Source organism: Gobio gobio (genome assembly GCF_949357685.1).
Source record: "Gobio gobio genome assembly, chromosome: 5".
Taxonomy (NCBI): domain Eukaryota; kingdom Metazoa; phylum Chordata; class Actinopteri; order Cypriniformes; family Gobionidae; genus Gobio; species Gobio gobio.
The window spans coordinates 24,175,339-24,199,468 of record NC_137101.1 but is presented as its reverse complement, the minus strand read 5'-3'; the positions used below and the strand labels follow the sequence as shown (position 1 = coordinate 24,199,468).

Below are 24,130 nucleotides of genomic sequence, written 5' to 3'. Positions count from 1 at the left end.
AATGGCTGCTATTTGACAAATACAGCTATTATCATGAACATCATCGTGTCTGTTCTAATTAAGTCATTCTAATCAATTTTGCAATCATTTCTAAGCTAGTTTTAAGCTCGGGTAAATCTGAGATACAAAACACATTATTCTTCCCCGTTTTCATTAAAGACAGCCACTGACAGGCCCGGCGAAACACAATTATTCAAATATGTTCTCAATACTGTGAGTCAGCATCTTCAAAAAGTAATTAACCTGAAAAGCCCAAATCAAATGCAGACAGACCCGTTCGTTTCAAATTGGTGCGAAATGTCAAGTAGATGAAAAAGGAAGAAATAGGAAATGAGATGTTACACATAAAGACGCTTCCACGGTGCAAAGTTTTCAATTTGCAATAACAAGTGGGGTAATTGCTTCACTGTGCTTTGGTCTCTTATTTCAGTTCAACTGCTCTTTTGGGCTTTTGACTTCATGAGTCGTCGAGTCATTTGTAGCACCTTTTCACAAACACCCTGGAGATTAATGGCTCAGCGACAAACTCACATCTGTGTGCGGACGGCAGATTTTCACAGCTCGCAAACGTGACATCCTGCTTCCTCTGTGGACAAGTGTGAACACGCTTTCAGAAAAGTTTCTTTGCTGCGCTAATTCTCCAAATCACTTTTTTATGTTCAGATCAGCATGTTTATATTAGCATACTAGCGTATGTCTGTCTTGACTATACAGTATGTACATTTTCTATATGGAAAGGATACTTTCATTTACCGAAATACAGTATACAAAAAGAACACACTATGTGGAATACTGTATCCCACAATGCAATGCGCTTGAACTGTCCATCCATTCCCAGTGTTGATTTATTTAGCATACTACTGCTTAAATACAATGCTTATTGTTGCCTAATTTACAATATTGGCATTATCATTATTATTTATTAAATAGTTGGTAGAGAGTTCACAGTACTCAGTAAGCTGTATGCAATGCTAATTTTCTTTCAGTCTCTAAGGCTGCACAACATCTCTAGGTTAGCAGTCAGAGCAGAGGTGAGATTGGTAAACACACACACAGAGACACACACCCCAGTAGTGGAGCGGAATTATATTCAGCCTACTAGATCACAACACACGTCATCAAAAAAAAAAAAAAAAAACTTGGAGGAGGGGGATACAATTTACTTCATGACATAGAAATCAATACTAAACACAGAGTTCATACACCCCATCCTTCAGACTCAGTGATTGAAGCACGTTTACTAGCTCACTCCAAACATAAGGCAGTTTTCTTTGCGGTAGATTAAATATCACAAACACACACTATCACACACACAGCTCATCTGGGACGGGGGGCTTTGCTTGTGCATGCTGTGTGAAATTTAAGTGCATCTAAAATCAATGAACTGCTGCTAGAGGTCTTGTCTTTTAAGTCCAACACTAGAGTAAGGTGGACGTCTGAATGCTGCAGTCAAGAAATATTTAAAGTATTCTATGTGACACTAAAACAAATCTCCATAATGAGAGATATTTGAAGCACATAAAGCAACACCAAATCATCTCTAGGCAACGATGACTAATAGGGCGCTACCTGCACATTGAACAGAGATGCTAAAAACCTTTATTTCATGGGAATTAATGAATAAAATCGAAGTGAAAAATAAGAGCTCCAGATATCAACACTGTCAAGTTCAGCTACAGGTTCTTCACACATCCTGCTTATGCCATTCATTGTAGCAATAGGTGCCAGTTTCTAATTAGCATGTGAGTGTTGCAAGCGCCTGTTTTTTTTCTAACAATGATATCTGGCACTTTCAACACCACCACATCACTACTGCTGCTCTCACCCCACAACATTTGCTAATATTAAGAAATGTTTCTGTTGCGGGGAAAGGTTTCTTGGCCTTTTCTTTGCAGTTTTAGTAAAAAAAGCTTCTACCATATGTGTTTTGGAAAATGGGTAGTGGAGAGTGGGGCACAACCTACTGCTTTTTGACTTTCTGTTTGTGTAAATCCACTTGTGGTTCAGAGTATTTATTTTTTCCCAAATTAATTTCCCACATGTCTTGTACAATTATGTGGTTTTGTTTCATTAATACAGTGTATACTTTTTTCTTGATTGACCCCCAAAGAATGGAAGTGAAATGTGACAACATGCCCCATAGGTGGGGTACATTGTAACATGTGAGGGGCACAATGTAACATGATCAAATGACAGCTTAAAATGTTATCTGATAAAATAAAATAAATATCCAAGACAAACTAACTAACAATTATTAGCTTTTTCAAATAAAATAATGCAATTTTTTTATCATTAAAAATAAAAAATGTTTTGAGTTTGACAACAAACCCACCTCAAAACACAGTTATACAGCATAGTTAAAAAAATAAAATAATTAACTCTTAAATGCATGACTGTTTTGCCAATCATTCTTACATATTCGGGTCTTTAGCGACCCGGATCTATAACTACGACGTCACAACGTCAAACATATTCTCAAAACTATAATTTTCAACATCTTCAAAATCAGTATTTTGATCGTTGACAGCTTCTTCACCAGATCCACCATCAAGTGACAGTGACACTCAGTACCGTCGCAAGGGCTGTGCCCTCGCGCCTCACCAGAGCCTCACGCAAGTAAAGTGACAGCTGACATGATGTAAAAGCCAATAGTTTATGTTTGTTGTTTATGTTTTTGCCCTACAAAATACTATAATAGTTAAATGCTGTATTATTCTGCTTGTTAAACATGTATTATGCAGTAACTAATAATATTTCTCGTTAGGTATGCGTTTAAGGGTTAAGCATTTCTGAACATTGACTCTCAGTCTTTATTCACCTTTTTTTCATGGTTTCTCAAAAGAATTCATAAAAGTATATAATAGCGTAATTCTAATAGGGGCACATTGTAACGCAGTGTGACAACATGCCCCGGCCTGCACAACTGGGATCTGCTGTTAGATCAGCATTAAAGAACTATAAACTGTTAAAGTTTCGTCATCCTGGCATGTGTGGAAAGTGTTAAACCATGTGTGTTACAACTAAGCCCTTTTTTAGGTGGTGCCCTGCTCCCTACCTATCTTAAGCAGATCCAAACTACCAGCCAAGATGGCACAGGGTTCTAAACTCCAGTTTTCAAAAACACTTGAAGAATCTGATCAAGGTCTTCAGGGTTACTGGAAAGTTCCAGGCAGGTGAGTTTGATCACGGTTGAAGCTAAACTCTGCAGGAAAGTGGACTTCGAAGGCCAGAGTTGAGAACCCCTGGTCTAGCAGCTCTAACCAGCTCAGACTTGCTGCTAAGTGGTTTGAATTGTAAATCTGTACACCCTGTACACCTTGTCCTGGTTGTTTCAATTGCTAAATATATTTTAATCATCACTGCATATCTGATATTATCTAATACTGCCATTAATCTGACATCGATAGTTTAAAAAAAAAAGTCCATTAAACAACTGTAAGTGGGTCTGAATCAATCAACAAACATGGTGAGCCATGGCATGTTCTCCTGTTATTGTTGCATGCACTGCCTGCCACGGTGAGGGTTTCACATGTGATAAATGCAGTGTTGGGTAAGTTACTCTAAAAATAAATGAATTACTAGATACTAATTACATATTCAACAATGTGATTACTTTACTAATTACTATTTAACCATTCAACTTTTAGTTGCCTATGTTGTAATAAGTCAATCGATATGAGACTGGGAGACATAAGAAGACAGAAATATTGGGCGGCCCTTTTGAAACACAAGACATTGTTATTGTTAACTAAAACAAAACTATTAAAAATAATTTTCAGTAATTGAAATAAGGCTGAAATAAAATAAAATATAAATATTTGATGAAAAACATAAAAGGAAAGTAGATATGTTTCCTTGGAAAGTTGAAGTACTAAAATGACTAAAACTGAAAAAAATATATATTATGACTAATTTATTATGACTGTTATATATGACTTTAGTTTTTCAAGGGAAAAGTAATTAAATGTTTTAAAGTAATGCAATATACACAATACTGGATAAATGCAGGGAAATATTTAGGCTGACAGTGAACATTACAGAATCCATTAGAGAATCCAACTTTTTATCCTCCAAACTTTAATCGAGAATAGTAAGAATGCAAGGGCTTTAGATACAGCATTTAATGCAGGCCCCATACATTGTTCAGTTCCGGTTGCAGAGCCCCCACAGCAGGGCAACTGGGTGACTATGAGACAGCATAGCTGGGGACAAAACACAGCTCTTCTGTTCCAATCAAAACATTAAACATGTTCTCCCCACTTAGTGATGCACCCACTGAGAAACCTGTTGAAAGTACTCTAGTGTTTGGCGGTTTTATTGTACAGAAATGGAAAATAGAGACACCAGCCAGAGTTTGGTGGGAGCCAGAGAGCCTGACATCAAAGAAAATTGTCCGTCAGAGATCACTAAAAATAACAGTACGTGTCTTATGATGTCAGACACTTTAAAATGCTCTGGCCCCTTCGATGCCTACCGTGGTGATGAGATATATAGCAGACTGTCATCAATCAATGGCTGGATATCAAAGTAATAACATTATAGATTTTATAGGTTGTTTTAGATTATTTTTTTAGATCATTATAGGTTTTATAGATTTTCCTGGACCTGGATTTCCTGGATTTACCACAAAGCTCTGAACTAGGACCGTTGCTTTTCACCTTGTACGTTATCATTAGAAGATATCATTAGAAAACATGGCACTAGTTTTCACCTTTACGCTGATTATACTCAGCTCTGTATTTCTTCATGGTCTGACAAAACATTCCGATTCACAAAACTAACAGAATGCATAGTCGATATTTAAAAACAAAAATGATATGACTAAGTAAGTTCCTACTACTAAATTCTGGAAAACCCCCCCAGAGGTTTTACTTATTGGATCAAAAACCTCTGCACACAATACCCTAGAATACTCTCTAACACTTGATGGCTGCTCTGTCAAGTCTTTGTCGTCGGTTAGGAACCTGTGTGCTATTTTATATAACAATCTTTAATTTGAAAGCCACATTTCTTGCATTTGTAAAACAGCATTTTCTTAAAGCTACACTGTGTGATATTTTCCCCCATCTAGTGGTGAAAAGGTATATGACCATCCAGTGAATTTTAGTTTCTGTTCCTCTCAATTCCGATTTCGTTTTAACTCCTACGGTGGCCGATTTAGACCAAGATTAACATGAATTCCAGCTCGACCTCGTCCACATTCGACACGGTGCCTGTGGGATATTCTGTGCGCAGTGGGATGGTTGGAACTCAACTGGCCTAATTATTCGGCTAGAAAGAACTGCAGCTAATCCAGAGTGAACTTTGATGATAGTAATGTTTATTCAGTCATCCAATTGCAAGGCATAAACAGGTTTGCGTGGATATGTACATAAATGTGGTTTCTGTGAGAGAACAAATAAGGATGGTAAATATACATACACAGTTAAGAACTGTATAACTACCGGTATACTTATAAGTTACATTTGTATAATGTAACCGTAAACCAGAGCTTATTGTACCATTTATAGGCGCTAAATGCAGCTGCATTAAAAGGAGCGGAGCTGCAGCTGCAGCTGCTAACAAGCGGTGTCCGGTTACAAAAGTGTGTGCGCCGCTTTAACGTTAGCACTGCAGTGCGCTCTGTATAACAATTGTTAATATGCCGATCAGACCTGATGCATATTTCCATCAACATACATTACAAGCAAATATTTTCTATAAACGAATAAACATTGTTGATAACAAAATAGGTGAGCATTATGCTATTGTATGTTGACACAAAAATACTTCTGAGGTGACATCAACTGAATTACGTGATGACACACTCTGAAACACATCTACAATGACAATAACTATTATTACTTACGGAGTTATTAACGCACAGAAATACCACACAAGGAAAAACAGACTTTTGAGGAATAAACAAGCCAGGAAAACTCCATATAACTCTGTTACTGGAGCTGCTGAGATGAAAACTCTCTGCACATGCACCAGACAAGTCTGAACAAGTTGACGCGCATATGCGCGAGGCAGAGAATTTTGTACAGTGCCATCAAGTGTTAAAACCGGTTAAAACGCCAAAGGCGAAGCTTGAATTTACGGGTATGTCCCTCTTTGGCTAATGTACTTTCAAGATGGAGGGGCAACATGGCGACCACCGTTAGATCCCATTACCTTATGTATTTTCAATGGCATATTATAAACTTACGAGAATACTTTATTACTTGAAAGAAGTAAATATACATTAATGAGCACATATATTTTTGAAAGAACTAAGTGTTTTTAGCTTAGAATAGACTAAAAAAGTTACACAGTGTAGCTTTAAATATACTTAAATATATATCTAAAATATGACATGCCAGTTGCAGAAAATCATGCGTTTATCAAGGCTAGATTATTGTACTGCTTTACCAATAGTTTACTTGCACGCTTAATAAACAGTTGGTCCAAAATGCAGCAGTTAGAGTTCTCACTAGAACCAGGAAGAATGAACATATTAGCCCGGTTCTGTCAACACTGCACTGGCTCCCTATTCAACACTGCATACCTTTTAAAATCCTGCTGATTACTTACAAAGCTCTAAATGGTTTAGCTCATCAGTTCTTAAGCAAAAACCCATTGTATTATAGTCCTTCACGTTTATTGCGGTCTCAAAATTTTGGCCAGTTGATAATACCTAGAATATCAAAATCGACCTTAAAATAACCTTAACCCTAACCACCCAACCTCTGGAACAGTCCTTTCTAGCGTTGTTTGGGAGGCAGACACACTCTGTCAGTTGAAGTCTAGAATAAAGACCCATCTCTTTAACCTAGCATACACATAAACTTTCACATTACTATAATTCATATCCAAAAGGATTTTTCAAAAGGATTATTAGGCAGCATAAATTAGGTAAACCGGAACAAGGAACACTTCCCATAACACCCAATGTACTTGTTACATTGTAAGAAGAATGGCATCTACGCTTATATTAGTCCCTCTGTTTCTCCCTTATCCCGAGTTACAGTATTCAGCCAGATCTGGTCAGTATGTGATGACCACAACAGTCTTGAATGTCAGCAGAGACCATGACAACTAGATGAGCCCTAGAGATTCCCTTTGAAGACTTCATCGACACAACAGCCATCGGCACAGACCACAAGAACCAAAAAAGTCCTCTGCACAGACCCTTATGGCCAGCTTCGACTCCTCCCCACCATATGCCGGCATGATGTATCCCAAATCTTCAAGCAGAAGGAACTGGATGAAATATTCTGAAAGATATTTCAATTTTGAAGGAATTTCAATTCACAATCTGGCTTGTGATGCAGCCTGGAATTAAATCACACCATGTTGATTTTTGTGGCCAGAGGAGAACTGGTCCCCCAGTCTCAGCCTCAGACATCACGCCCATGGACCGTTGACTGAACATCTGATGCATATGGCACACTTTTCTGGAAACACTTCAGGATTTTCTAAGTTGTCATTGGTTGAATTCTACAGGATGTCCGGGAGACATGTGTGTTAAGTTCTTTAATGGTCCGCCTGGAAACAAATGTTGTGACGCCAAACTCCATCGTGGAAGAACGCCATCATGTTTGCAACTGTGACAATGATCGCTTACCAGGATTTTCAAAAGTATGTGAAGTTCATATGTAATGTACACTGCATGAAAAATGGGATTTTCGTCAGTATGTGGCACTGTAGATTGCCGTGGAACTTCAGGTTTACGACTGTGCACGGCAATTTGCAGGCAACACCGAAAACTGCCGTAAATTGACGGAAATTGACGTGGGCCTTGCTTGGCAGTTGTCCCCCCATGACCCCCCCTCCCCTTGATTCTAGGGGAGGCTTTATCATGTAAATGAACATGCTGTGAGCTACACAAATGCAAATCAGAGTAGCAGCAGGGGGAGTTTTATCTAGGTTCTGAATTTTTTTAACTAAAACAAGTTTAAAGTTTAAGTTAAAATGTTAACTTATATTTAAGTTAAATGTACTCGATTTAGTTCACATTACTAAATTTTTAGGGCAACCAGTTTGCTCCAATTTTTTAAGTAGATTCAACTTGTCCGGGCTCACAGTGTAGATGAATTACTCTGTATGTCATTAGCAATAACCAATGTTATGTAAAAAAAACAAAAATACACGACAGCAGTTCATGTCTTCAACCTTTAGAGAGGTTATGTGATGCAACAAGACAATGAACCAAAGCACACAAATAAATCAAGAAAGCATACAGTTTACATACCAAAATTAATTTTTCCACCCTGCACTGTGAATGATTTTTTAAATGGCTATTAATCATAAATGTGAAAAGTACAAGTTTGTGTGTTTATAGTTAAGTCAGATTGTGTTTTTCTGTAATTGTCATTTAAATTGACACACCACATTTTATGAATTATCAATGCAGATTTTCAAGAGGTGGTTTCCTGGTTTAAATTATGCCAAGAGTAGGCCTAATCTAGTAAATCGCGAGTTAAAAAATTGTTGCTGGAACAAAGATTAAGCACAGATTACTAACACCTGGACTATGAGTCCTGAACTAAAATAAACTGGATTCATTTACAGTTTTATCTAATTGCTTACACACAATTTCTGAAAATACAGCTCCATTTCTTGTAACTCTACACACAAAACACACAACATGCAAAACATCAGACATCGCTTGCAAAAGCAACACTTTTTGCAAAACTATTTTAACTCTTCCAAAAATGTTGTTTTTGCATATATCTAACTACACACAAATATGCACAACTGAGGAATTTACAGTTGAACTGAAATCAGCTGAACTGAATCAACACTGAAGTCACTTGAGCTGAATATTGACACTATATTGGCTTGTTAGAGCCGGTTTACAGCAGAATTTGTTTTGAACTTGTTACTGAAGCTGCTATGAAACAATATATTTTGTTGTATGCATATTCTTTATTTCTCAAACCTTAGTTTTGATTTCTAAGTGATCAATTTATGTATAAGTGTTTTCACACATGATCATTGGCTGTATGGGTCCTCAGTAAATTAATGTGGCATTTAAATGGCAAAAGTTATTCTTATCTCTATAACTTATGGCTTCCTAAAGACACGTTTATGGGTAAATAAAATATTAATAATATAAATAAAATGTATATCAAAACATATTTTAAATATAATGAAGTCATTTTATTATAGCACTCATCAGATGTCCCTGGAAACAAAACAGAGACAGAACAGTATAAACAAACTATACAACAAACTAAACACCAAATTACAAAAACATTATTATGTGAAAGTGAATAAAGTTGTGTGTGTGTGTGTGTGTGTGTGTGTGTTTTCAGTTATAAATGTGCTGTGTAAATTAGCCTATATATACTTTTAGAAATTATATCCTAACTTAAAAAAACAAACAAAAACCCATATAGATAAATTATAATAATTGTATAATATTAAGCATTTACTTAATATACATTGTAACATTAGGCTACTTTACTCTAGCACAGTAGTCAGTTAAGCAATTAATTAATATCTTATATTAATATGTATGTAGCCTAGGCTACATCTAAAGGTAAGTCTGCTTTAAAAAAATATATATTACACTTCGACATGTACAGAATGTGCGCGTTAAGAAACACGTTCAAATGTGTCTTCTTAACATGTTAAAACTGTGCGTCGACTGTGCGTGTATGCCTGTTACACGACCAGAATGTGCGTGTCTACACATACAAAAGAAACACGTAAAAAATTGCTGCGTTGACGCGGAAAACAGTGCGTGTTGAAACCATAGACCGTAAAAAACAGTCATAAGTCACGCGTTTCGTATAAAGAGATTTGGCCCGCGTTCCATAGTAGAGCCCTAGTCCAATGACGTGCGAGGTCGAGGTCATGGCCATGACGCGTAGAAGACGAGCTTTAAACTTTTTTTTTTTTTTACATTTCCTATGTTTTTTGCTGCTTTCCTTTTTCGCGATCAACTATGACAGGACGCCGTCTTCAACTCTGCATGGACGCGACCAACTTTTTGGACTCATTTTCAGGAGGCTGTCTTCGTCTTCACAACTCTGAGGCAAACTGCAGGCGCTATGAACAAGGGCATGGGTAATGTAACGTTACGATTTAAAGAATATGCTTTTATTCAGCTGTATAAGGAAATGGATGCGTTAATAGATCCGAGCTTAAAACTGCACATTTTGTTTACACAGACTATCCTCGCCTCATAACGAAGCCGTGAGCTCTTATCTGCTTGGAGCGATTTCCGCGAGTCCAGATTTAACCGCTGATCAAGACGACATTGTGTGTAACTTAAGTATAACTTCTGTTTTTCTCATTCCTTGTTTAATTTTACCGTGACTGTTTTTATTAATACCAGTCTCATGTAATTGTTTTCCAGCTGCCTGTAAGACGTATTATGAATCGACACGCCGGAGCTTCAGATACAAACAACCTGAACTTACATTGCAGGCGGAAACTGCGAAGTTTAGCTCGGAGTCGATCAAGAAGAAAAAGGGTAAGATTTATTATATTAGATCCGTTTTTTGTCAATGTGAGTATTTTTCAGGTTGCTTATTGTCTTTATGGATTGTATAACAGTTGCTGGAAGCGAGAGTGTGCTGGATGAGGTGGACATTTGGAAGTCCGCGACCATTGAACTCATGTTTGACGAGGAAGACGGCTTTGTTGACGGGGTGTCTGGATGGATTGTGCGGCCACCGCTCTCTCGCAGCCTGGAGCACGCCGAACTTTACATTACATTACGAGACATTACTGCTGCACTGTACATAGTTGTGTGTTTAGCAATAAAGCTCTTTCTTTGAATAAACAGCTGTGTTTTATAAATGAAGCCCTTTCTTTGAATGAACAGCTGTATGCTTATAAATGAAGCTCTTTCTTTGAATAAACGGCACGGTCCGTATAATTTTCCCATATATTCCTTGATGGTATGAATACTTCATAGCACAATAACATTAATATAAAACAAATTATTACAACATAAATTATATATTTATTATTATTATTGGGGTTTACATTTATAATGAGCCAGGGGGACCAATAATGATTGGTTTGCAGTGATCTGCCAACCAATCACGAGGGATTTTTCTTTTTTAAATGTAGTGGCTTCAGCCAATAGTGAGTGAGTAAATTCAAGTCTGGCCGTTGACTCTCTGGTTTCGCTGCTATTCATATGCTAATTAGAGGCGTCGCACCTCCGCGTGGTCTCTCAGCGGGGGGCTCTCCACCTACGTCATGGTTCGTTTATGACAATTTGTGGCACAGGCGAACGCGGCGTTCGCTGCCTCTAAATTGTCGAAAACTGCCGAAAATTAGGGAGATTTCCGGGAGTATACAGGCGTTTACAGGGTCGAAAATCCCACTTTTCATGCAGTGGTAATTATGCTTAGTTGCGGACACTTAGGGCCATATGTACAAACAGCTTTTGCCAACACAAACCCTCTTTTGGCGCAAAAAACAACAACCCACAAACCCTCTTATTTAAATTAATAATGCAAGATGATTTACTAAGGCTTGCGCTCGTCAATTTACTGGTATTTGCTGCATTATTTAAAGCCCAAAAAACAGGTATTAAACCACACGGCAATTTGCGTGTCTATATTCTTTAATTTGCATGCTCTCTCAAGGAATTGCGCTCTCACGCTGATTTGCCCCATTTAGTAAATCTGGCCCATAATATACAGTGCATCCGGAAAGTATTCACAGCGCTTCACTTTTTCCACATTTTGTTATTTTACAGCCTTATTCCAAAATTGATTAAATGAATTATTTTCCTCAAAATTCTACATACAATACCCCATAATGGCAACGTGAAAGTAGTTTATTTGAAATCTTTCCAAATGTATTAAACTGAAAAACGAAAAAATCACATGTACGTAAGTATTCACAGCTTTTGCCATGAAACTCAAAATTTAGCTCAGGTGCATCCTGTTTCCACTGATCATTGAAGGTCCCAATGAGCACAGTGGCCTCCATAATCCGTAAATGGAAGAAGTTTGGACCCACCAGGACTCTTCTTAGAACTGGCCGCCCGGCCAAACTGAACGATCGGGGGAGAAGGGCCTTAGTCAGGAAGGTGACCAATAACCCGATGGTCTTGGTCAGAGCTCCAGCATTTCTCTGTGGAGAAAGGAGAACCTTCCAGAAGAACAATCATCTCTGCAGCTCTCGACCAATCAGGCCTGTATGGTATAGTGGCCAGACGGCACATGACAGCCCGCCTGGAGTTTGCCAAAAGGCACCTGAAGGACTCTCAGACCATGAGAAACAAAATTCTCTGGTCTGATGAAACAAATATTGAACTCTTTGGCCTGAATGGTAAGCGCCATGTCTGGAGGAAACCAGGCACCGCTCATCACCTGGCCAATACCATCCCTACAGTGAAGCATGGTGGCGGCAGCATCATGCTGTGGGGATGTTTTTCAGCTGCAGGAACTGGGAGACTAGTCAGGATCGAGGGAAAGATTAATGCAGCAATGTACAGAGACATCCTGCTCCAGAGTCCTCTGGACCTCAGACTGGGGTAAAGGTTCATCTTCCAACAGGACAATGACCCTAAGCACACAGCCAAGATAACAAAGGAATGGCTACGGGACAACTCTGTGAATGTCCTTGAGTGGCCCAGTCAGAGCCTAGACTTGAACCCGATTGAGCATCTCTGGAGAGATCTGAAAATGGCTGTGCACCGACGCTCCCCATCCAACCTGATGAAGCTTGAATGGTCCTGCAAAGAAGAATGGGAGAAACTGCCCAAAAATAGGTGTGCCAAGCTTGTAGCATTATACTTAAAAAGACTTGAGACTGTAATTGGTGCCAAAGGTGCTTCAACAAAGTATTGTGCAAAGGCTGTGAATACTTATGTACATTAAATTTGCAAATATTTCAAACAAACTGCTTTCACGTTGTCATTATGGGGTATTGTTTATAGAATTCAACATTTTTTATTTAATCCATTTTGGAATAAGGCTGTAACATAACAAAATGTGGGAAAAGTGAAGCATTGTGAATACATTCCGGATGCACTGTACAGTAGTATTATTGATTTGACTGTACTGACAATATTGGATGAGAACTGAACCTAGCTGAATGATAACATCACTGTTGTCTCCAGAGCTGCTTTATAGATGAATGGAACTCATTACATATTTGATTAACTGTACAGTTATTTAACGGAAATGAATCAACACTGACCTCGGATGAATAATGACACTATTGTCTTTTTAGAGCTTTTTAGAGCTCCTTTACAGCAGAATTGAACACTGTTTGCATTACTGAACCATTATTTTCCTGTTTGTCCCTGTAAAGCTGCTTCGAAACAATCTGTATTGTATAAAGTGCAATAAATAAAGATAACATGACTTGACCAGGTTGACCTTGTCCAGCTGATTAACAACCTAAACAAGCTTAAACCAGCAAATGGCTAAAATTGATCTGTTTCAGTGATGAAATTTCACTGAACTACCATCAGAAAGTGACCATGATTTTGCTAAGTAGAATGTGATCTACAGTCCTAACCAAATCTGCACCTGACCAGTAACCAGTGCTATAGTTGAGCCAAGCTCGTTGGAGTCTGAGTAAAGGCCAAGACCAGAAGAGGATCAAGTCCAAGTCAACACTGAGTCAACACACTCCCAAGTCCATGACAGGACCACATTTTCATTGTCTTGATCTTATCATGGATTCAGGAGCATGTGGACTCAGTCTTGACTCAGACTTATTGAAGTCTGAGTCAAGGTCAAGATCAGGAGAGGATTGAGCCTGAGTCAAAAGTTAAAAGGCCAGAAAGGCCGGTTGCATAAACCGTTAAGACTAGTCTTACAAGTTAGACATACATTTTTTTCTTTAAGACTGTTCGTAATTTTTTTTAAATCAGTTACATAAAAACATAGACTGGCCTAATTTGATACGAAAAGTAAGACTGAATGCCATTTGCCTAACTGCTAGTGGCTCACACCAGATCTTAAGACACTGTCTTAACATAATGGCTTAGTTTATGCAACTGGCCCCAGGGGTGCGTTTTTCCCAAAAGCATTGTTAGCCAACTATGGTTGCAAGTTCCACGAACTCAACTGATAACACCAGAACTTGCGACCATAGTTGGCTTTGGAAAACGCACCCCTGGTCTTACTACAACACCGCCAATAACTACCACTAAATCAGAAGGAAGGGTTCATTATATTTCACGCTTCAACATCAACCCTAAATCTATCTCTAACATCTATACCGAACCCTTCAATCATATTGGTTAAAAGGAATGTTGATACAGATACACAGAGTACAAATAGGGAAGTCACCACCAGAAGCATGTGGCCTTTTGTATTGTAGATTTTGTATTCATGGTTCAGCTTCCTGACTTTCAGATGTTTTATCTAGGTGTGCTGTGTATGACAGCCAAGTCATGGATCACCAAGCGCTTGTAAGACTCATTGATTTTACCTTCACGGAATGCAATAACCACAATACAAATAATGAAAAGGTTCCTTGCTGACTGTAATTTTATAAATGATATCTTAACATGAAGATGCCAGGATGTAATGCATGGAAATGTGTGCTTGTTAAGTGTGGCGCTATTTATCTTCTAGGTAATCACATCCCTCTCAACCGACTCACACTGAAGATTCCCAAAGAAATGAACCTGCTGAGTGCTGAACACTCACTGCAGAGAGGGGTCTTGGTGGGTCTCTTTATATGGCCATGTTCATTTCTCTCAGTGCATCTAAAACATTACGACAAAATGCACCTGAATAAATGGAGATGTCAAATCCACAGTGAATCCTAAGAGAACTGCTTCAAAATATGTGTGGGTTATGAGATCTTCATCTGGCCTGGACAGAGTGTAATCCGTCACCGTCCTCATCCTGCGATTGAGTTGGGAGAGAATTTAAGGCGCCACGGAGACTTGTGTAAAAAGCTCCTACGGCAGCCATTGTTTTTACAGCCCTGTCAGAAGAGTGAGTGCAGCTCTGCTGGTATGAGCGACATGATGTGGTGGAAGGGATTTAATCGGATTTCTTCATGAGGTACAGCAGACTACAAACTAACAAGTGAGTTATAGTCAGAGGAGTGCCATACATCCTCCAGAGATATCCTTCCATATACTTCTTGCTTTCAATAAAATGGCAATTTGGAAGAGTTGTTTTAGATTTAAACCTTTCAGCTAAGACTGATTGATCAGTTATGCTACAGTAACTTGCTACTTGAATTTCTCATCATGTCACTGTCAATGAGGGGTAAGAGTGTTGATTGACCTGTTGAGTAGGAAGATGTTGTCACTACAGGTCAAGGCCTCCAGAAGAACCTTCTTCTCAGAGATAGCTGTAGATGAGTGAAACTTCATCCAGATAAACTCCCACACGTCCTCATCCATCAGAGACACACCTGTGCAGTACACAATGTCCCGCACATTAGGTGGAATCCTGTTGGACAGAAGATTGAACAAAACATTTGAGTGAATGAGGTGAAATCACATATTGGATATTTTGAGGTAAACATTCACAGCTAGTAAATTATATTGTTAGCATTTACATGCATTTAACATTTACAACTGTATTGATGGAGTCAAAAACCTTTAATTTACGGTTTTATTTCAAATACATACAAAAAGACTGACTTTTAAAGTCCAGGGAAAATTGTGAAAAATGGCGATACATTGAGAATATATGCAAACTGAATGCTGCAGGTGATTAGCATTCCTTACTTTGACCAAGTTTGTTCATTAAAAATTTACTGAGGGTAACATTAGATTCAGACACATTGTGTTCACACCTTATTCTTGTTTTAATTCCCGAGAAAAAAAATTTCCCGAAGAGAGATTTTTTTAACAGCATAAATTAGTTTAGTCCTCAGGGTTGTTCAAAGATAACAAGTCACAAATCAATGTTTCACCTCCAAAAGAATCAATAAAAAAACAGTGTTAGTGTATTTGCATGTTTTATTTTGTACGGTTATGTAAGAATTTGAGCTGTCTTTTGTGGTTTCTTTTCTTTTCACTCAAAACATCTGTTGTCTATAATTTTAAATAAAAAGACACTTTTTGATTTAAAATGGACCACTTTGGCTTAAGTGGTCTTCTTCTGTCTGCAATCACGTTGAATCACTTTAACTCTGTTGCACCAAGACATGTTCATAAGACTAGCTGATCTTATTTGATGATATTTTCTAAGGTCATAATTTAAGTGGGGAAATTTGACCCGAATCATCACTGCAGGCCTCCCAAAGTGAGTCACAGTGCAATATATATAGTCTAGCGATATACAGGTTATAAGTAAGAGCCCTCAATGGACCAAAGATATCATCTGATTATAAATCTAAGAAAAGAATAACAGTCTACAGTGGAGCAACACAGAGAGAAAAGTATCACAGGCTGTGAGGCGCTGCATGTAATACAGGAAGAAGAAATAACATTAAACCTCTGGAGGAGCTGTGGCGATACAGTGACTGAACTTTTGATTTGCTCAAACAAAGCGCAATAAAGACCTGCTGATACTGGAAGAGCCGTCGGAGCCTCTGGGAGTTTCAAAGAAGCAATACAGTGAACGGCACTTCCAGAATGATATAAAATCATGTCACATCCAATTGGAGCGTATAGACTGAAATTTCTGCACCTGTGAAGGAGATGTCTTGTTTATGACTGCCACTGACAGGAAGCCTAAGCATATTCAGAAACACAGTTAAAGAATGATATTGGTGCTGTTCCGTTAGCTGCTGGAAATTCATTACTTTTATGAGGTATTTTCAGAATGAAAATTCTAGAGAACACAAGCCATACATCTAGTTTTTACTTCTGATATTATAACCTGAATATAATGGTTTGATTTGCTTTAATATTTGGCTGTGTGGAGGTAACACATTTATAATAAAAGGCGGTTATGATATTCTGTGAAGATTCTATGCCTGGGACCATTTTTTTAAACATTGTACAATTTGTGAGCCTTTATTCTTTCGAACAAAGACTAAAACTGCACCAACAACTATTTAGCTTCTCTCTAAAGAGATATCTGACTTTAACTGCAGCCGTGTTTCCTTTTTTCAGTCTGTGGTATCTTGTTTTTTAATCAATAAAGCACATGAGGAGGTTTTGTCAGTGTTTGTCTTTGGCTGTACAGTGATCTGAAGCCTTTCTTTGTAGCTCATAAACACCACTGGGTCATTCCTGTGACATTATCATCACCTAAACCATAAAAAAACATAAAAGGTCAAACACATTCCTCTTTTATGTGCTGCTCATCCCTGAATATCAAACTGAACAGATTCTTTTTATTATCCCAGCAGGACTAGAGGTCATTTTTGAAGAAAGGACAATGAAGGACACATCTGGCAGATCCAAACGTCTGCTGTCAGGTCAGAGGAAAATGGCACGATTTGAAAGACAATTAAGTTTCAAATTGAGTTAAGGCATGTTCAATAAAATGCAAAAAGTAGTCAAAAGTATAATAGCATCAAATAATAAGTATCAAAAGGATGATAAAACTAATAACACAAAAACAGTCGAGAAGAAAGGCAGCAACTCTAGCAGATGTATTTCAGTAGAAAAATCCCATCTGTTGACTGTGACAGTCATACACAAGAAACTAAACCATCTTAGGTGCATTTTCATGAGCTTTGACTGTCTGTCAGCAGATTAAACAGCATGATGAAACATCTAGCAGGAGGGATTGTGTTCAGTACACTGGACTCCACGGGGTAACAGTTACAGAGCCACTGCCAGAGCAAGTGAGCCGTTTCAGGGCAAAAGAGTGGAAAATCTTTGACTGAGCAGGTCAAACACTGGCTGAATCCAACTGTGCATGCATTTCACATGTTGAAAGCAAGATTATAGGCAAACAAGTTTTTAAATAGAACAACTTGCTGCTATCAGAGAAGCTCATGTCATGTTAGAGACCTTAAATCATTAAAAGCACATTATGTGAAGCCATGGTCAATATGTGACACATTATAGTACGTGTAATAAAGCATCTGTGTGTGTGTATTTAAGGTCTATCTGTCAATTTTAGGGCACAATTTTGAAGCCAGCAAGCAAATATCCAATGTATTTGAGGTTGCTAATGTGTGATGAACTGTGTGTGTGGTCTGAGGCATGCGGCCAACTGTTTGGCTCAAGGACAAAAAATATTTCCCTAACAACTGGGCAAACACAATATCTTGTGCAGGGTAAGACCATTTCTTCAGACACACAAACACAATCTTGTTTACTCTCCTTTATGGTCATTAGTGCCTGCCGGAGGCTTGGTGTGTTTGACAGTGTGATACTGCATACATGCATGTGAACATTGCTGTGGGAAGCAGGGAAAACAAATTAGAATGTGTGTTTCCATGGACACTTACTCCTACTGTATGAATGTTGGCAGGGTTGAGGACATATTGATCAGTCCTCAAAGTGTACACACACACACCATGCCACACTCCATCCAGTGCCATGCCTAGATATTATTGTAGAAATGTGATGTGTGTTTGACCAATTTGAAAAGGACAACTGTGGCTGTCACTGTTGTAGTATGGTTTCTCAATGATGAATGCATTTAGATTTTTCTTAGGTTGAAAAGCAAATGCTAAATTGAGGCCACACCAGGTATCCTGCAGGTCTGTGTTACAGCAGGGCACCGAATCACAAAAAAAGGCCAGATTTACTAAACAGTGCAAATTAGCGAGGGAGTGCAATCCCATAAAAGCGCCAATAGGAGTGGAACGTTCTAAATTACTACTAAATTAAAGAACACAGGCGCAGCCGGATCATTTCCATAATGACCAACGCAATCTACCAAGAGAGGCGCAAATTAGCGTCTGGTTTAAGACATGCTTTTTTTTGCTGTAAATAATGGTGCAAATACCAGTAAATTGGCGACCGTAGTATCACCATGAATGATTAATTTAAATACTCTCCTCCCATAAATTTGCGTCTGAAAGACAAACTCCTACAAATGCACATGCAATAAGGTCAGCCCCTGAAATAACTGTGTCCATGCCTTTTCAGCACAATTTTTTCACTGTGTATCTTTAGTAAATCCTGAGATTTTTAACGCCAAAAGAGGGTTTCGCTGGCGCAAGCTGTTAGTAAATCTGGCCCTAAATATACCATTTTTTAACACTTAAAAAAACACATAACATTTCGTAACACTTCACTTTAAGTCTAAAGTGCATAAAGCATTATAAAAGTATTCATAATGTATGTTATAATACATTACATCTTTTCATAATGCAACCAGAGTTAAAATGCAATATAATATTCACAGATTCCTTCTGAAATACACAGGTTACATATCAAATTGGTTGTTTGTGGTGTTGTAATACTTTCTAAAGGTGTTTTATAATGTATTATATTTGTGGTTATAGTTATTCAGATTATACAATGAATTATAAGTTGCATTACAAGGCATAATCAATGCATTTAAATACTTTTATAATGCACTATACATTAATGGGGGCGGGGGGGGGGGGGTCAAATGCTGTTTCATGCATTCTTATTTACGCTGTTAAAGAGTAGGATTCTCATGCTAAACAGTTTCGGAAAGTTTTTTTTTTTTGAGTATGGCCCTGTATGACTTCATAAAGGGAGGAATTGCTTGAATGGGCACTTCTCCCGGATGAGTGCATGCGCACATCAACCAGCGCGAGAGCAAGAGCATGTCCATCAACAAGCTTTGTTCAGGTTACAGAAACCGTCGACAGTGCTGTAATTTTGTTTTTAGACCACAAAATCAACAATGTCACTAAAGAAGTGTGTTTTTGGTTGTGAGGGAAAGTTAACCTTGTTCAGCTTCCCAAATAACCCAGCGTTAAGGAAACAGTGGATTCAGTTTGTTTTCCTGGAGCAGCAACGGAGTTATGCAAGTGTGTTTGTTTGTTCCCGGTCATGAGTCGAAACCACAGGTGGTGAGTGAAACTGCATCAAATGTCTGTGTTTGGTTGGCAATCGGTGTGTGTTAAAGTGTTACCACATTTTTGAAAGTCTTTTACATAAAAATTGTATTTGTGAAATTTTAACACCACTATATAAACGTTCTGTTTGTAGCATTATAATCTGATTTAGTTAAGTGAGTTGTTAAGGACCAAGTAAGTTGTTAACTGTTAGTATTTTAACTGATTCAGTGAATCTGAGTTGTCTCATTAAATCCAAGATTTAGGTTTTATGTCAAGACAAACACTGGACTTGAATAAAAGCTGTTATGGTACTGTATGTGTTTGTAAATTTGCTCACCTGTTCTTGTTGCTGGAAATCCAGTCTGAAATGAGAGACACAGCTTGGCGGTGACAGTGTTTGCTTCCAAAACTGCAGGCCAGCATGATCACCTCTCTCTGCAACTCTCTGAGGAGGAGAGAGGGAAGGATACCAGCAGGGAAGTACAGCAGCAGAAAGTTAAAGATGGAGGAAGGGGAAAATAAAAAATTAAATACATGTCTACTGAGGTCATTCCCATCTCTGAGGTGGAAGATGTCTGGCTTACACTTTGCAATCCGGTGTCCTTACTTAGACTACATATATGTTTATAAATGTGATATATAATTCAAGAAAGATGAAATTCAAACCTACTCGGCCTGATAAGCCGCCTGCATGAAGGAACCGTCAGGGGAACTGGTTGGCCAGCCCAACTTGTGGTACTTCGGTTCCGCCTGTCTTAGAACATAGTCCTGATATACAAAATAAAACAACAATAAGCAAAGCAAAACAATAAATACAACAAAACACAAGTAAAGCATAACCAAAAAGGGAGAAAATGACGGAGTCTGGTTACCAAGTTTAGACCAGGATTTACAATTCTCTTAAAAAACAGTGTGTTGTATTCATACACTTTCACTCTTGACCACATCCTCAGCATTTATGAAAACTAAGCAGCAAAAATGGGTAATTTTCAAGATTTTATAACTAGCTTTTAGCTTTAAAACATTGTAGGAAATTTACATATTTAACTGTCTGGCCAAATAATTATACAAGATTTGAAGGGAAGCTGCTGAGTCCTCGTTAAAAGAGAATGAGAGAGAATGTAGTATATATTGTGTGTGTGTGTGTGTGTGTGTGTGTGTGTGTGTGTGTGTGTGTGTGTGTGTGTGTGTGTGTGTGTGTGTGTGTGTGTGTGTGTGTGTGTGTGTGTGTGTGTGTGTGTGTGTGTGTGTGTGTGTGTGTGTTTTGAAAATGTAAAAATCCAAAAGTTTTCTGTGATGGGTAGGTTTAGTGGATAGAATATACAGTTTGTACATTATAAAAATCATTATGCATATGGAAAGTCCCCATAAGACACAAAAACACAACGTGTGTGTGTGTGTGCGCGTGCGTGCCTGTTTGCGTTTTGACTCGGCATACGGTTGAGGGAAGTGTCGCAGCAGGTAATGTCATGGCTAATTTAGCATGACTGCTCTCCTTCATGCCCTCTTACTGAGACGAGTGAATGATCACAATTAGACCCTGCTATGCCGCAATTCAATTCTTAACACACACTTACACGGATAAAAACACATAAACACCAATACAGCGGTAGAGGACATTGTTTTCCATATTGTGGTGGATTGTACAGCTGATAAGGTGTGTTTATCAAGCTGTTAATACAAAAATTGAGTGATGTGTTATTGTTTTGCCAACAGAGTAACCTCAGTTTGACTACACACACACACACGCACACGCACACGCACACGCACACGCACACGCACACGCACACGCACACGCACACGCACACGCACACACACACACACACACACACACACACACACACACACACACACACACACACACACACACACACACACACAGGGGTTTGGACTGATGGTTGAGACACCTGGTCACATGATTTGAAGGCACCTTACTAATTTGCTCCAGCTGTTTCCTGTCTTGCATTACATGCTAAACATCTGCTCTGTCTCACAGTAAACACAATAAATGAGAGTTACAGAGAGAAGATGCTATTAAATTCATCACACACTCACTGCTGACACTAAAGGGTCGTCCATTACAGAGGAGGGGCAGAAATGACTCATGCACACTGAGGGATTGTGGGTAGGCGTGCGAGTGCTTTTCTGAATAACAAAGTGATAAATGAATATGAAAGCAGGTGGACAGGTAAGACTGAAGCCGGAGAAACATAGACATCTGTCTCATACTGAACAGAATGAAATACTAGCACACTGAACAGGATACACTGCATACTATTTATGAAAACAGAAAATGGTTTTATAGTTCTTATTCTGTAAATATGACTAATATTTCCCAGTCTGATCAAATAATATCTGGAAGAAGCAGATAAAAATGACAGTTGATATAGTGCAGGTTTCATTCGTCACACCTGAAATGGAAGATTTAGTCAAGTGCACTGCATTGTGGGAAACATTATTTCACACAGTGTGCCCTCATTGTATACTTGCAGTAGCTCATCTGGAAATTCCCCACATGCAGAAAATTTGCATACTACTCACAACATGCATACTTTCAACTGCAGAAATAGTACGAGTATAACAGTCATTAAAACTGAACCGATGGAGGAGATCTCACTCTGTTATTCATATGTATGAGTTTCTAAAACAGGACTGGACTGTTGTTTTGGATGAAAATCAGAAGTCGTCTTCAGTTCGATCTGTCGAGTCATCTGAGACGTGCTGCTAGATCAGCTGTGTCTTTCTTATTGCACTAGTCAAGGTTAAAACGCAACAGACACCAAACTCACGCTGAACAGGCTGTGGTCTTCAGTGCGGTCCAGGAGTTTGTCCAGCTGGTAAAGAGCTCGACTCGCAGCGTGCCAAGGCAGAAACTCAGTCTCATGAGACAAATATGAGATCATCTGCAGGGGGACATTTTGGGGCAAATACCCCGCTCTAGAGAGAAGAAAGAGAGTAAGAGGATAAGACACTAGCAGCACATTTTCAGCATATTTCCCCTTTGGTAGACACATCGTTAACATTTGATTACAAACAGTTCATTTTGTTCATCATTATTCGTTTAGAATAACTGCCAGGCATTGTGCTCTGCGTGGGGAGTCATAATGTGCTGTAAGAAACAAAAAAACAGTTTCTCCTGTACGGCTTCGTGTTCAATTTGCATAAATCCATAAAACATAAGATTTCTTCTAAAAGCTTCAAATGTCTCCTTTTTTCCCTTCAGTCTTTTTAGAAACGCCTACATTAGAGCCCTACACTCCCATGAGAGCGGAAAAACAGAGAGGTGGCCAATATCCTTACACCAAAAACACAAGAAAGACTTCCCACGAGTCTTTGAATCTAAAGAACGTTTGCTAGCAAGCATAGTTACACTAGTACATTAAGTTACCATCTAGAACACCCAAACTGCCACATAACAATGTTTTGTAACAGGCAGTTGCTAGCATCTTTTTCAGGTTCATAATGCATAATTTGTGCGTGCTTTGTAGTTTTATGTTTATTAGAGTTTTTTGCTGTTTGCTTAGCAACAGCAAAACAGTTAATGCCAAACTCAATTGGAATCAATTGTCAATCGTGACTGAGTGCACTTCACATGAGTATTGTTAATTTGCATGCCACATGAAAAGTGCATTCGAAATCAGTTGTGTATGAGAGACTATTTCCAACCCAGGGTCGTTGGGAAAAAAACGTGCCTGTGCAAAATTACTTTGCATTGCTTCTTGCACATTTCACGACACTTTCAAAGTGAAATGCACAGCGAGTGGCAATGCAAGTGAATCTGACAGCATTTTATTACGGCTGTTTGAAAATGAAATGTCCAGTGAGTGGTGCTTAAAAGTTTATTGCCCTTTTGTGTTTGTAACCAACGTACCTCCTAAACCCAAAATTGAATCTAACAGACAGTGTTAGGCCTTATCTACAAACGCATCTTTTTCGCTTCGTTTTGGATTTCTATCCACACTGAGACTGTGTTTTTGTCCAGCGTTGTAGTGTGGACTGTGAAAACGGAGGTATTTGAACACGATGACACATGTTTAGTCATGTGACGCATATTGAACAGATAGATATCTATGTTTAAACCGGTATTGTGCTGTTGCTAAAGATTTGTTACTTTGTACACTATTCATATCACAGTCCTGCAAAGATGACAGAAAATGTAATCTGCACCTTTTACACCAAACATATAATGGTGATTGAGCGTGACCTGGACGCATGAGTGAATGGTGAGATATTTTGCTAAATAAAATGATCCTGCCAGAAGAGTAGCGTGATAACTTTATGATGTCTGTTCCATCTGTATCATCTCAGTGAGCTTTTATAAGGT

General features: G+C 38.5%; 1 protein-coding gene across 1 annotated transcript in view; it reads right to left on the bottom strand.

The window, feature by feature from the left end:
- Positions 1 to 24,130, bottom strand: part of LOC307127208 (thyrotropin-releasing hormone-degrading ectoenzyme-like) — a 167,864-nt gene that overhangs the window by 4,387 nt on the left and 139,347 nt on the right. The window contains exons 13-16 of the mRNA XM_079818320.1: positions 22,596 to 22,743; positions 20,477 to 20,574; positions 20,144 to 20,251; positions 15,198 to 15,365 (exon numbers count right to left, since the gene is read on the bottom strand). Of these exons, the coding sequence (XP_079674446.1) occupies positions 15,198 to 15,365; positions 20,144 to 20,251; positions 20,477 to 20,574; positions 22,596 to 22,743 (522 nt within the window). The remainder of the gene's footprint in view (positions 1 to 15,197; positions 15,366 to 20,143; positions 20,252 to 20,476; positions 20,575 to 22,595; positions 22,744 to 24,130) is intronic.